The 14,218-nt window shown below is 53.9% G+C and overlaps 1 protein-coding gene across 1 annotated transcript in view; it reads right to left on the reverse strand.

The window, feature by feature from the left end:
- Nucleotides 1–7,275: 7,275 nt before the first annotated feature.
- The window catches only part of ASXL1 (ASXL transcriptional regulator 1), a 36,572-nt gene continuing 29,629 nt past the window's right edge, over nt 7,276–14,218 (reverse strand). Inside the window, 3 exon segments of the mRNA XM_087962323.1 lie at nt 7,276–9,014; nt 9,017–11,506; nt 13,561–14,143. Coding sequence (XP_087818449.1) covers nt 8,838–9,014; nt 9,017–11,506; nt 13,561–14,143 — 3,250 coding nt within the window. The 3' untranslated portion in view covers nt 7,276–8,837.

Raw genomic sequence — 14,218 nt, forward strand, 5'->3', positions numbered from 1 at the left:
GTCACCAAGGGCCCCCTCCCCAACTTTGTGTAAATAGTTACTCGTGCCAGGCCTGACGCGCCACCACCCTTGTGCAAAAAAAAATCCTTAGGGTGTGTAACAGCGGCAGAGACAATCGCCGTCCCGAAACACATGAAGGTTGTTTTTTCTTTCCCCCGCTGTGCCCCCCCCCCAATCTCCAATTTTGGGCACATCAGGATTTGGGGAGGAGGTGGGGGGAAACAGCCGTGCAATTTTTGGCGGGGAAGGGGTGGCCGGCGTCCCAGACCGGGACGCAGGTGTAGACTGCTAACCTTGATGTAATTCGGGGTTAACTCTGGTGGTTCCCTCTGTCTGTCTGTCTCTCTCTCTCTCTCCCCGACCCCCATTTTACAAGTTTGGGGGCTCCGAAGGGGCTCCCCGAGACCATCAAGAGGTGGCACTCGCAGCCCCGCCTTGAAGTTTGACTTAGCCATGCCTCTCTGGATCCGAAAAGGTCGATTCTACAAGCCATGTTTTTCTAAGATTCTCGGGCGCCTGGGCGGGGGGGTGTCTCTCCTGGATTGTGTCCCCACCAGAAGACCCTCTGTGGGAGGGGGCTCGGCTGCTGCCCTCTGGGCACTTGGCTCTCAGGTGAGCCTCCCTCCCCTTTTCCGCTCTCCCACACAGAGCAGCATTTGGACCCCGGGAAGGGCATTGGTGGGCCCTCCTGCAGAAAAGACACACCCCTCAACACCCCCAAAAAGCCCCCTGCCCCATCTCGTAGCCCCTCTTAGCTAGCCATCCCCTCGATGATTTTTACTGGTCCCTTTCCCAGGGGGAAAAAAAAAATGCTGCTCATTTGAACTCAGAGGGTTGGAAAAAAAAAATACAACTTTTTTGCTTTGTATTTTGTTTTTGTAAAAGACTTTTTACAAAGGTAGACTTAGCGATTTCCACCAAGGGGGGGAGGGGGACAAAAAACAAACACAAAACCGATTTAAACAATCTTGTCCATGGTCTGATTTTTTATACCATTTTCGTGGTGCTTTTAGAAAAAGGAAAGAAAAAAGTTGTTTTTCTCTCTCTCTCTCTTTCTCTCTCTCGGTGGTCGCGTTTTCCAAGCGGATCCGTTTCCTTCTTTCCTTCTTCACCTGTATTGTACCTAAGACCAATGTGAATTCTTTGTACTTTTTTCCTCTGACTTTGGACTCAGTGAAAGTGTACTGTTTACATGTACAGAAAACTCCCAGCGCCCCCCCTCTGTGTTCGGCGAGACCCTTGTCTCTGGCCCCACCTCCTGCCTCATCTGCTTAGCGCGGCCACAGATCCACTCACCTGTCCCTTCCTCCTCCCCCCACACAATGCCCATGGGGCTGGGCTGCTAGGAAGGGCCTCCTTTTTTTTTTTTTTTTAAAGCAGCCGTCCACTTTTGTCCCCTGAATGGCTATAAATGCCAGGGATGTCCGATCTTGGCAGCTTTGAACCCCTTGTGGACTCTCAGAATTTCCCAGCCTGGTTTGGGGTTTTTTTGGGGGGGGTTTTCTTCCTCCCACTCCCTACGGTGGAGAGATTGCAGAGAAAAGGACGGTAAGAGAGTAACACAGGCCAAAATGGGGCTACGGATGGAAAAAAAAAAAAGCGGTCAGGGAGTTTGAAGTCCACAAGCCTTTTTAAAAAGTGGTCGGGGCTGGACACCCCGAGTTTTAAAGCGCAAAGGGCCAGGCCACCATATCATAGCCTCTCTTATGATGGAGGAGCGGCTCGTAGAACCCGGCGCTCGTAAACCCACACAGACTGCTGGCCCAAAACTGCAGGAGAGTCGAGTGGACGTCACGAGTGGCCTGCGAGGCCGCCAGGAAGAGGGTGCCATTACGAAGCTGACCCCCAAGCCCACCCATTTGCCCCTTTCCCAGAGATGGGGAGGGGGAGAGCAAAAACCCAAGGCACTTAAAAAGCAGCGGGCGAAGGTGACTCTCCCCTGCGCGCCAATCCGTCAGAAAACCTTCGTTTGTTCGTTCTTCCTCCCTTCCTAACGGGCAACCTATGCAAATGTTCACGTGGCCCTCTCTAAGCAGATGAGGGTTTGTTGTTGTTCTTGTTGTGTTTTTTCCCCCCCCTCTTCCTTTTTTGGGGGTGGGTGGGGGGTGTTTTAGACAGTGGATCCTTTTTAATTTTAATTTTTTTCTCCCCCCTCCCTCCTCCTTCCCAGTAAACGTGGCTTTAATATTTTAATTCTTAGCTCGCAAGTGTTTTGGTTTTTACGTGACGCGACTTAATTCTGTTCTGTTTGTGAAATGAGTAGCACAGGCCAATCTCCTCGTCCTATTCACTTAAAAAAAAAAAAAGAGAGAAAAGGAAAAAAGAAAAAAAAGACCAACGAGCTGTTTAAATCAAAGCGGTTCCTTTCCATTTCATGGTATTATTACTTGCTAAATGCACTGATTTCATAAGTATATGGAATACCTTTTTTTTTTTTTGGAGTCTGTATATCATATAAGACTGAATCTACTTAATAAACACTGTATAACAAAAAAAAAAACAAAAAAAACGGAACGCATCTCTCACCCCTTTTCCCAACACGGACCGGGGGCCACGGGTCAAAATCGGAATCTCTGAACCGATAGAAGGGGAACACAGGTGGTCCTCAACTTAACGACAACTTCGCTTAGTGACAAAACTAAAGGACTCGGGACCCTTTTGCACAGCTAATGACCGTCGCAGGGTCCCCGTGGTTTTACATTTTGCATTCGGACTCGTAGTTGTGACGCAGGGAGCCGGGGAACGCCTGATCGACTTTTCTGACCTCCCAGCAAGCAGTCAAGGGGGAAAAAACCAGATTCACTTAAGGACAGGGTTACTAATTTAACAACCGCAGTCATTCACTTGACCAAATGTGGCAAGGCTGGTCGTAAAATGGAGGGAAACCTAACCAAAGTCTCGCTTGGCAGCGTAAATGTTGGGCTCGCTTGGGGTCGTAAGTTGAGGACTAGCTGTATGGGTAGCTCAGGGTTGGACGGTGGGGGTAGGGAGGAGGTGCTTCCTGAGGTTGGCTGTTGATCTTGCAGACGTTTTCACGACCCAGCTAGATAACGTCGTCAGTGCTAGAAGGGAACGGGATTGCCTGTCTATATATGCTTTATATATAATAAGTATTGCTTTAAGTTATGTTATGTATAGTGAGTACTCTATAGTAATTCAGTGATGGCGAACCGTTTTGTGGTGGTGTGCCGAAAGCGTCTGCATGCAACACTGCAGTGTTGCACCACAATGCAATGCGCCTTGCCTCCCCCCGCCCATGCATGTGCAACACCCTTGCCCGCTCCCTTACCTGCACTGTGCATGCGCACACTTCCCAGCTGATTTTCGGCCCGTTTGAGGCCTTTTCGCCCTCCCGGAGGCTCGAGGAAGCCTCTGCAGCCTCGGGAGGCCGAAAAACAGGCCCGTTCGGCACTTCCGGTATTTCCGGAAGGCCTGTTTTTCGGCCTCCCGAGGCTGCAGAGGCTTCCCCCGAGCCTCCGGGAGGGCGAAAACGGCCTCAAATGGGCCAAAAATCAGCTGGGAGGCGCACTCATGCGCAGGGCAGCTAAGTTTGGCTGGGCCTCGTGTGCCCGCACAAATGGCTCGTGCCATAGGTTCGCCCTCACGCTACTCATTGCTTGGTGGAACACCCTTGCCCCACAGAACATTTCCACCAACAAGGGCAAGCCACTTGTGTGTAAACACAGAGACACAAACCCACCTTCTAGCACTGCCGATGTTACCTAGCTGGGTCATGAAACGTCCTTACTCACCTTTTTCCGTGTAAACCCTTCTGCTGATAACGTTGCCTAGTTGGGTCATGAAATTATCTTGCCACCAAACAAGCCAGCTCGGAGAGACCCAAGGACCCCCACCCCACTCCATAGTCCTCCTCCTCCTCTCTGCAAACCATGATCCAAACTAAAATCAGGCTACCCAGCTGGGCAATGAACGAACCTGTCTGCCAGCAAACAACCCAAACTCAGAAAGCATCAGGGTTGGACTAGATGACCTACAAGGTCCCTTCCAACTGTTAATCTGTTACACCCACAATCTGGGGGTGGGGGGTGAATCCTGGCTACAGCTGCCTCAAGCCAGCAGGGGTTTATTTCTCAACCCATTCTCCCCTATCTACTTCGGCGTCTTAATCCCTTCCAGTCATTTTAAAGCTGAAAATGGCAATAGGTGCATTCATTTTTTATTTGTGATTCTGCTCGCACTGCAGGTGCAATCACATTTATTCTAAATAATGCAAACATTCCACACACACACACGCACACAACCATCGTTTAGGGTCACTTATGGGCCCCAAAATGACCCCAAGCCATCCCCAGTGAGACAGCTGCCACTTGGTGCACCTCATGTCCTCAGTCCTGCAAAGCTAGAGAGTAGTTTTCATGACAAAAATGCCAACTCTGGTCTACAGGCAGTCCTCGACTTAAAAACAGTTCATTTAGCGACCATTTGAAGTTATTTATAATCATCACCATCATCAACGACCCCCATAATCCCTCGCGGGGTGGAGTTTGGGCAACTGAACAGCGCTGAGTGTTTAACTGGCCGGATGCCCTTCCCTGTTGCCAGGGTGGAGTTTTTTTTCCAGCAGGTATATATTCTCAGTGTGCCCAGAGAAATATTTGCCTCTACCTTGGATCGAACTCGCCTCTAGGCCACCGCACTGCACACCATTTGAAGTTATAATGCTAGTGAAATAGGGGAGTTATGACCATTTTTCATGCTTAACGACCGCTGTAGCGTCCCCAGGGCCATGGGATCAAAATCTGGACGCATGGCAACTGGCTCACATTTATGACGGCCGCAGTGTCCTGGGGCCATGAGCTCGACCTCCTCTTTTGTGACCTGACAAGCAGAGTGAACGGGGAAGTGGGATTCGCTTAAGGACCCTAGGGATTCACTTAACGGTGGCACGGGAAGGTCACAAAACGGGATACAATTCACTTAAGCAATTGTTTTGCTTGGCAAAAGGAATTTTGAGGCTCCATTGCGGTCGTTAAGTGGAAACTCTGTTATCTTCTCACCAAAGTCCTGGAGTGCAATTAAGTGGCAAATGAGAGCCTTTATCCTTAACCATAGGATGGGGACGTTCTGCACCGCCAGCGGCTGCAGGAAGAGATGGCGGCGAACTCCGACAAGCCAGTCAGCTCGACGCAAACCGAAGAAGAGTCTGTCAAAGATGTTTGCGTGTAGGACAGGGGTATCGAACTCAAGGCCCATGGGCCGGATCCGATCCGGGGGGTGCTTAGATTTGGCCTGCAGGGCCAACCTGGGATCTGCCAAGGACTGGCCCACAGTGCCTCTGCCAGCAGAAAAAACAAAGCTCCGTTTTGCAGAAGGCGATCGCTGAGAGGTGGTGAATTCAGCCAGTTTGGACCGGTTCTGAAGAACCGGTAGTGGAGATTTTGAGCGGTTGGGAGAATCGGCCAATCCCATCTCTGACTGGGCCCCACCAACCCCGTCTCTTCTCTGCCTCCCATTGAGTCCCAGCTGATCGGCTGGGTCTCCTTTGGTTGCCCTGCACAGGAGAACGGAGCTGGAAAGCAGGTCAGTGGGGTGGGAAGCGGGATTTTGCAGTATATCCTTCCCCTGCCACGCCCACCAAGCCACGCCCACAGAACCGGTAGTAACAAACTTTTGAATCCCACCACTGCGGTGCCCTCCCAAGATGGGTCGTTTTCTTGTAGGCTAACAGGGTGGGGAGGGGGGGGGATTTTGCAGTACCCTTCCCCTGCCACGCCCACCAAGCCACACTCACAGAACTGGTAGTAATTTTTTTTTTTGGAATCCTCCAACTGCTGTCGCTGCCGCCGAAAAATGGCGCTCAGGAGCCCGTCTTCACTGGCAAGAGTGCTCAGACCATCACAGGCGCCCCCCAGACTCAAACGTTGAGCTGGTCATTGCCCCCCCGAGGTCAAAACATAACCCTGATTCGGACCTCAGTGAAATCGAGTTTGACACCCCTGGTGTAGGGCAAAGAAAACAAAAAGCGCACCCACAATCGGAGGACACGAAATGGCGCGTTGTTTTTTTCCCTGTTCAAGTGGGTGGGTTGCAGGGGTGGTATTTCTACGGTTCGGCTTGGTTCGGCCAAATGGGTAGCTCCAAGGATCATCTGCGAGCGAACCGGTTTGCTCCAACGATCGGCTGCTGGGCCCGGCTCTCCTCCCTCCCGGGTTCCTATTCCGATCTTTTCATGTCCTGGTTTTCAAACTCAGATGCTTTGTGGGGCGCAGCAGCTGTTTTTAACACGCAGGGAGAGCCCAGGATTGCAGGTTAGTAGCAAAACCCTCCAGGCTTGCGCATTCACCGAACTGCGGCGGTGCTCTTCTACCGGTTCCAGCATACCGGTAGCTCCGGGGATCAGCGGAGACCAAACCAATTCTGAGGAGCTGCTGTTGGGCCCCCCCACCTGTCCGCCGGGTCTCGCATTCCTTGCTTTTGAAGCGCAGCATGGCGGAGTGCAGCGCAGCAGCTGCTGAAGTGAGAGGGAGAGGAGGGCAGGATTGCAGGTGAGTCGGAAAAGCCTCTGGACATGTGCAAAGCGCGCATTTGGTGCATGCGCAAAGTGCAGCCAAACCACGCCCACCGAACCGGTGGTAAAACTACTTTGAAACTCACCACCGCCAAACCGGTTGTTGGTTGTGGTCAGACAGCAGCAGGTGCAGACGGCTGAGGAGCGCAAGGACTCGGATGAGGGGTCGGGACCATCAGGGAGTGAATTGCTGCCTTCAGGGATTGTGGGGGCTGGCAGCAGCGATGAGGAGGTTCCCGAGGAGCCTGTGCCAAGTGTGCGTGAGCACAGGAAGATTCGTAGAAGAGAACAGCTGGAGCAGCACAGGCGACTCGGGAGTCAGGATGCAACGTAATGGCCCCTCCCTCCAGGGAATATAAGCCTGGTTTCAAAAGGTTTTTGCCTTTGCAGAAAGCAAAAACGTTCTAAGGACTCAGCATTGTGTGTGTAGAGAGGCTGGATTATCTGAAGAGTTCTGTCAAGGCTTTTCTGGTTGGACTAACTGGCTACAAGCCATCTTTTATCTGCAAGGAAGTTTATTTGTAGATTAAAGCTGTGAAGGTTTGAGCTTTTGAGATTTTCTTGCTGGTAACAGGGTGGAGTCAGAACATTGTTACACCGGCTGAATCACACCCGTTGGTGGGCTTGTAAGGGTGTCTCTCTCCACTGTTTGGTTGCATTGTTTGTCCCCCTCTTTTGTCCACAACACACACACACACACACACACACACAAAGAGATGCCGCTGGCAAAGGAGCCTTGCAAGGTTTGAGCTGTTCCAAATGTTTTTTATTTTATTTTATTTTTATTTTCAATTTTCTCCATACCACAAGGGACATATAACATCGGGGTGGACCGAGACCTGCCCCTCCCCCATCAGCCCAGGCTCCATCTGTACACAGCCATGACTTTCTCGGGAGGATGGAGGTGGGGGGAGGGGAGTGGGGGGGGTCAGTAGAGGGGGCAGCCTTGTGGAAGCCCCTTCTTTGGTAAGCGGGTTCAGACCATCTGCGGATTCGCCTTTTGGGCTCCCACCCTTAACTTGCCCTTCCCTGCTCAGGGTTCTCTCTCATTTGGGGAGGGAACCCACCTGTCCGGACACCCCACCACTGGGAGGGGCCCCCTAAAACCCAGATTTTGAGGCTGCTCCTGTCACTCTTGAGCAGGAAGTCTTCGGTGAAAGCCAAGAAGAGGGAGTGGTCCAGAGCGGAAGAGGTAGGTAGGTAGGTGAAAGGAGGGAAATGACGGGGGGCCTTTGGCGGAGACCGTCGGGCCCTTCCCCACGGGGGAGGGAAGAGTGGGGCCCTGCCTCTGGGAGGGGGCGTGTTTCAACAGGAAGGGCTGGCCCAGGCCGGCCGTTGGGCTCCCCGCTTCACTTCTGCTCGGCCAGGCAGGACACAGCAACGGCCACCGCTGTCCGGTGGAGCGCGATTCGTCACCGACACTACTCTACAATGCAATACTGTGGATAAGCCTGGGATGAGGAGGGAGGAGAAAAAGAACCCCCCAAAAAAAAAATCCCCAAAAAGGATTTTTTTAAAAAAAAAAGAAGAAGAAGAGCTTTTTATGTACAGAACATCCATTTTACAAAAGTCTGGCCGAGTACTGAGTACAACGGACGATGATGAAGAAGACGACATGATGCATAGAAGGTACAGAGAGGAGCCAAACATTTCCACTGTTTTTTTTCTTTTTATACACCCAAGAACAAAAAAATTGGAAAAGAAATTATATTATAGATTTATATTTATATACGTATGGGTTTTTTTTTTAAAAAAAATGAAACAAACAAACAAAAAAAAAGATGGCACTGCTTCAAAAGTGAACAGTCTTCCCAGACACAGGGAGGGGGAGACGCGTTTCGGCCTCCTCTTCTCCGAAACCCACCGCCTTGCGTCTCCGGTTCGACCCGAGCCCAGCGCTTGGGGGGAGGGAGGGAGGTGGCAGGGAGACAAAATGGAAGACAGATTCAGCTCGGGCCTCTTTCCCTTGGCCTTTGAATAGGAGGGGGGGAGGGAGAGGTCAGCTCTTCCCTCGTACCCACGTCACCGGGATGGGGCTCACGGCACAAGAACGGTCCGAGCGCCAACGGGCCGGATCTCCAAACCAGAGTTCCTCGACAGGAGGTCTCCAATCCACCCTCTGAAACCAGCCTGTCTCCATGACTGACTTGCCACCCCCAGCAGGGTAACCCAAGACATAACAGCGTCCATATTGGCTTCGTTAGGACCAGAATCTTTTGCATATACGGTCGTTCCTGGTCGGCGTCCTCCTCCTCTACCTCCTCTGAACCTGTCAATATACAGCTTTTCCTTCCCGGGGCCGTGAGTGTCATCTGACCACAAGGCACAGCACGCAAAGCTTGGAGGGCCCGATACAGTCGTCGTGGCAAAAGGCCCCGCAGCCCTGGCACATGATCATGGCTTTGAGGCTGCAGGAGCACTTGAGGGAGAGCTCTTCCATGCCTTTGCCCGTCTCGGCGAACACCTGGGCGGAGAAAGACAGCCTGCCCGGGAAGACGCCGTCAAGTTGGCTTTGGGGCCGAAGGGGCCGGTGCTGCCTTCCAGGTTGCTGGGGAAAAAGGGTCTGCCTGCTGAAGAGGCGTAATTCAGGTGGGAGGAATTCAGCTGCAGCTTGGAGAGCTTCCCGTAAATCGCCTGCTTGATGTTGAGCTGGGAAGGGAGGGAGGAAGGCTCCAGGGGCTGCGTGGCCCCCTTCCCCGGCTCCTTCGGCAGCTTGAAAAAAGCCAGGTCCCTCACCAGGGGGAGGCTCTGCCAAGGCTCCATCAACTGGGGAGGGGCCTCTTTCTGCTGCTCCCTCTTTCTCTGGACGGAGGCCAGGACCTTCTTGTTCTCTGCTGACCCAGCGTTCCTCTTGGATGGCCAGTCCTCCCTCGCAGGAGGCAAGCAGGCTCCCAGGGCAACAGCCTTGGGCGGGGGAGAGACCACTTTGCTGTGGGACAGCATGGCCCACATGGGGAAGGGCTCCGAGCCTTGGGGCTTCTGGGCCTTGGCTGAAGCCCCGCCAGAGACGCCCGAGCCGAAGACCTTCCTGCCCAGAGCCGCGGGGGGTTTCTCTGCGGGGCCGTTGCTCGGCTGCTCCGGCCCCAGAGAAGTCGTGCGCAGAGGGAGCTTGGGCCCCGGGGCCATCTTGAGCTTCTCGTCCAGCTTCCCGATGCTGGCAGTAGAAATTGCCCGGGAAGGATCCAATTTATCTGGATGCGAACAGGGAGAGATCGGATTCTTTCCCAGATTTGAGAGATCTGTTTTCAGGGATTGATTGACGGCTTGATCCAGGGATCCTAAATTGGGACTCTTCTCCAGAGGCAGGCAGGCCCTTTCGGCAGAGTCCCACAAAGGTTGGGGTGCACGCGTGGCCTTCCTGGCCGGGTCACTCAGGCCTGTCCCCTCCCTGTAAGAGACATCCTGCACGAGGTGGTCACCACCCTTAACCGCTTCGGGGAAAGGGCGAATCTCTGCCGGACGTTTGTCCCGAGAAGAGGCTGCGGCCGCCTCAGAAGAGGCCGGCAAAATGCTTTTGGGAGGCAGGCCCTGGGTGATTACTCGTCCCTCGTGGGGCTCGCTTGCTTCAGTGGACACAGGCTGGGGGACGCCCGAGCAGGACCTCTCCTGGACTGCGACATCAACAGGGAGAACTGACTTGCCCGAGGCGAGGATAGGCACCAGCAACCTTGTCCTGCAGTGTAAGTCGACAACCCTGACATCCGAAGGCAAACCTTCCCTGCTTTCTGAGATGACCTCTCTGCGTCCCTCCGAGCGCCTCTGGTCCGACCCATCTTCCCTCTCTTCAGCCTGGCGACAATCCCCGTTGATCTCCAAGTTCTCATCGGTGAGCTCAGCGTCCAAATCGGAGGCCGTCTCTGTGGTCTCACTCAGTGGACTCTGGGCTTCCTCGTCATTGCCGGGGCTGGCGCTCAGCCCTGCCGTTGCCCGCTCTCGGTCGGTCTCTACCTCCATGCCTGAGGATGCCGCTGCTGGGCTCTCGTGGATGGTCATATCGCGGCAAGGAGGGAGCAGGCCTGTTGTCGACTGGGAGGCTTCCTCTGGGCTACTTAGGGCCCCTCTTCCGGGCCCTGGTGTGGCCCTCTGAGTTTGGTATGGTGGAAGGTCCATCCCAATAAGACTGGGGTCCTCTGGAAGGCCCTCCCAAGCAGGAGAAGCCAATCCCTGTGAGCCAACTCCTGTGTTGCTCTCAGAAGACAAGTCACAGCCCTCCTTCCCGCTTGTGGCTCCGAAGAGGCTGCTTTTGGAGTCTCCTCCTAGCCAGCCATTGCTCGGCTGGCTCCCCACAGGAGATTCCCTTCTCTCCTTCTGATTACGGCCCTCCAGAGGAGCATCGGGAGAAGGTGGAGGCCTGGGATCATCCAAAAGGTGACCAGGGCAACCGACCGGCCCTTCCGCCGCTCTGCGATCTGGGACGCTGCCGCCTTCCGACGACTCCTCCAGCTGGGCAGCAGCTTCCTGGGAAGGAAGACTCGCGGCCTGTCCACCCTGCTCGAGCTCCGCTTTGCCGGCAGGCTCTCTGGCCTGAGAAGGCAAGCTCGCTTCAGGCTCCTGCCAGCCGGCACTCTTCCCAGCTAGGTGGGAAGGCGGCAATAGCTGTGCTCGCTGTAAATCTGACCAGCGCTTCCCACGAGTTCTCTTGCGACGCCAGTGCTTGGCGCGGTGGCCCCTGGATTGCCGGACCCGGCTGTTGTTGATGTTGCCGCTGCTGCTGCCGCCGCGACCACCACCACCGCCTTCGTCTGGGCTCCTTCCGCCGCCTCCTCCCGGCCCACCCCCACCTCCAATGGTGGAGGCAGGAGCAGAAGCCGCTCGCTGGACTCGGTCTTGCAAAGGACAGGCCTCAGAGTCAGCAGAGGTTGGGCTCCCCCTTCGGTCCGGCCTGATGGGTTCTGGATTGGGGATAATCCGAGGACATATCTGGTAGGCTGGCTGACCTTTAACCACCCAGGGGGGTTTGATTCGGGAAAGTTGAATCTGGAGAGAACCAAGAAGAACAAGGTCATTAAGAGGACGTCCTTGAGGCCTCCATGCTAATTTATACCATACACACATCACACACACACAATTATATCACACACACACACACACCGCGTTTCCCCGAAAATAAGACCCGTCTTCTTTTTTTTTGCCACCCAAAAACAGGCACCAGGTCTTATTTTCGGGGGATGTCATCCACTAACCTCTCTTGCGTGCATAGCCCCCGGCCTCCTTTTCACTGTCAGAGGCCTTCAGCTTTTTCTGCGGCCGGCAAGGCTTTCCTGAAGGCCTCTGCAGGCGATAACAGAACTCTGGATCGATCCAGAGCTTTATCATCAGTTCCAGAGGCCTTCAGGAAAGTCTTGCCAGTCTTGCCGGCTGCAGAAATGGGCCAGCAAGGCAGGTTGTCAGGGTGTGCGACGCCTGGCTACAACTACCAAAGGTAAATCATCGGGCAGCTCCACCCCCCTCCCTGGCTTAATTTTTACCTGTTCCCTCTGGCGTGGGCAGGATCTTAATTTGGGCTTATTTTGGGGGTAGGGCTTATATTGAGCGCACATGTAAAAACCAAGCTAGGACTTACTTTCAGCGTAGGTCGTATTTTTAGGAAAACAGGGCAATTAGATAGATATAGATAGGATAGATATGATATATAACCTGAAAGGTTTTTATTTGAACTATTAACATCTGGCAGACGATACAGGATAATAAAAAACAAGGACAAATAGGCTGAGAAACAGCTTCTATCCCAGGGCAGTAACTATACTGAATTCTACTGTGTAGTGCAATATTAATGCAATATCAGGGGGTTTTCAATTCAATTGTATAGAATGCGAAGGATGTGTGTTTTTGTTCTATTTTTATAGTTATAATAATGTTCACTGAAGGTGTTTAATTTTGTTGTACAAGGTCCAATGACAATAAACTAAACTCAACTAAAATCATTTGTAAATATTTAATTTTTAGAAGCAACCCTCCCTCCCTAGGACTGTTGGGAAGCAGAAACATAATGACCGAGGCTCCCTCCTCAAGGGACACTGGGAAATGTAGGCTGGGAAAGGCCTCCCTTTGCAGAACTACAACTCCCAGAGTCCCCTGGGGGGGGGGGGAAAGGCTCGGAGACAGGGATCTTCCTTCCTAGGTTTAGCGCTGAAGGGCAAAGCCAGACCGACAGTACCCTCCCGCTACGTTATGCTTCGTGCAACAGTATTGGGGGGGGGGGGTCCATTCCCAGGAGGAGGAAAAAAGATGGAGAATTAATCCAGTTCATTTATTTAATTGGCATCCCGCCTTTATTATTTTTATAAATAAGTCAAAGTGGGGGAACATACCTGAGGTGCCTTCCTGCTAGTTTCCCTACAAGAACGCTGAGAGATGGGTTGGACTGAGAGACAATGATTGACTCAAAGTCACCCAGCTGGCTCTTCTGCCTAAGGCAAGGCTAGAATTCCCAGTCTCCTAGCGATTGGCTCAAAGTCAGGTGAGCCGGCTTTCAGGGCTAAGACGGAACTAGAACTCGCCGTCTCTTGGAGATTGGTCCACCCACCTGGCATTCATGCCTAAGGCGGGACTAGAATTTGCCATCTCTCCTGGTAATTGGTTCAAAGTCACCCAGCTGAGACAGAACTAGAACTCACCGTCTTGTGGGGATTGGCCCAAAGTCACCCAGCCGCCTTTTGCACCTAAGGCAGGACTAGAACTCACCAGCCTCCCGGTTCCTAGAAAGCGCTGCTTTCACCACTAGATCAAACTCCCCCCTGGCACTCCTGTTAAGACCCCACCCCCCTTCCTTGACTCCACCTGAGATCGTTCACGCAAGAGGAGCCAGGCGCCCCCAAGGGTGCCCACCCGCCCTTCCTCCTGACCCAGGGGGAAACCCACAGTGGGGCCCGAGGCTGAAGGCATGCTTGGGGAGCGGCCGCCAAGTCAGCCCACTGCTGCTTGAGCCCGAGGCCTCAGGCGAAGAAGGCGGCAGGGAAGCCGAGAAACGCTCCCACCCACCCGCCCGTCCACCCACCCAGCCGGAAAGCAGCTCCCGGACCCCCTCCTACCCGGATGGGAGGGACTTTAGGCTCCTCTTTGGTGGGCTGTGGCTTTTCTGGGTGAACACTTTCAATTGTGTTACGAAAGGACTGACGATCCTCAAGCCGGGGCTTCTTTTCGGGGAAAGAGGGAGAGGCCGGCTGCTCGAAGCACTTCCTCTTCGGCTGCTCCTGCGGCCCCAGAGGCAGGCTGGGAATTCGGTCCGGGGTTGCCGCCGCCGCCGCCGCTGCCGCCACGGCCTCATCCACCTTGCTCAAGACCTTCGTCACCTCCAGGGACATCTCGGCTGAGGGAGATGCCCGGCTGGCTTGGCACTCCGTGGCAGGATTGGCCTCTCTCTCCCCGACAGGTGTGGCCTCCGCAGATGAGGAGGAGGATGCCTCTTTGGCAAGGGAGGAAGGCTCCGCTTCGTGCAACTTATGCCGGTTCCGGCGGTTCCGGCAGCGGAGGGAGCGCCTCTTGAAGTGGCCGTCCGGCTGGTGGGGTGTGGGAGTGCAGGGCGCCCTGGCTGGGCCTTCTGGGGAGGCGGCTGTGGTCCTCTTCTCTGCCTCACTGGGGGCCAAATTCTTCTCTTCTGTGGTCAAGCCCAGCCTGCAAGGGGAGGGGGGTAGAGTTTATTGGTTTGGAGTTGGGGAGTTGGAACCCTGACAAGTTGAGGACTTCAAC

The sequence above is a fragment of the Notechis scutatus genome, chromosome 3 (genome assembly GCF_049901735.1).
Source record: "Notechis scutatus isolate UNSWTSFEM ecotype Mainland chromosome 3, rNotScu1.2, whole genome shotgun sequence".
Classification (NCBI taxonomy): domain Eukaryota; kingdom Metazoa; phylum Chordata; class Lepidosauria; order Squamata; family Elapidae; genus Notechis; species Notechis scutatus.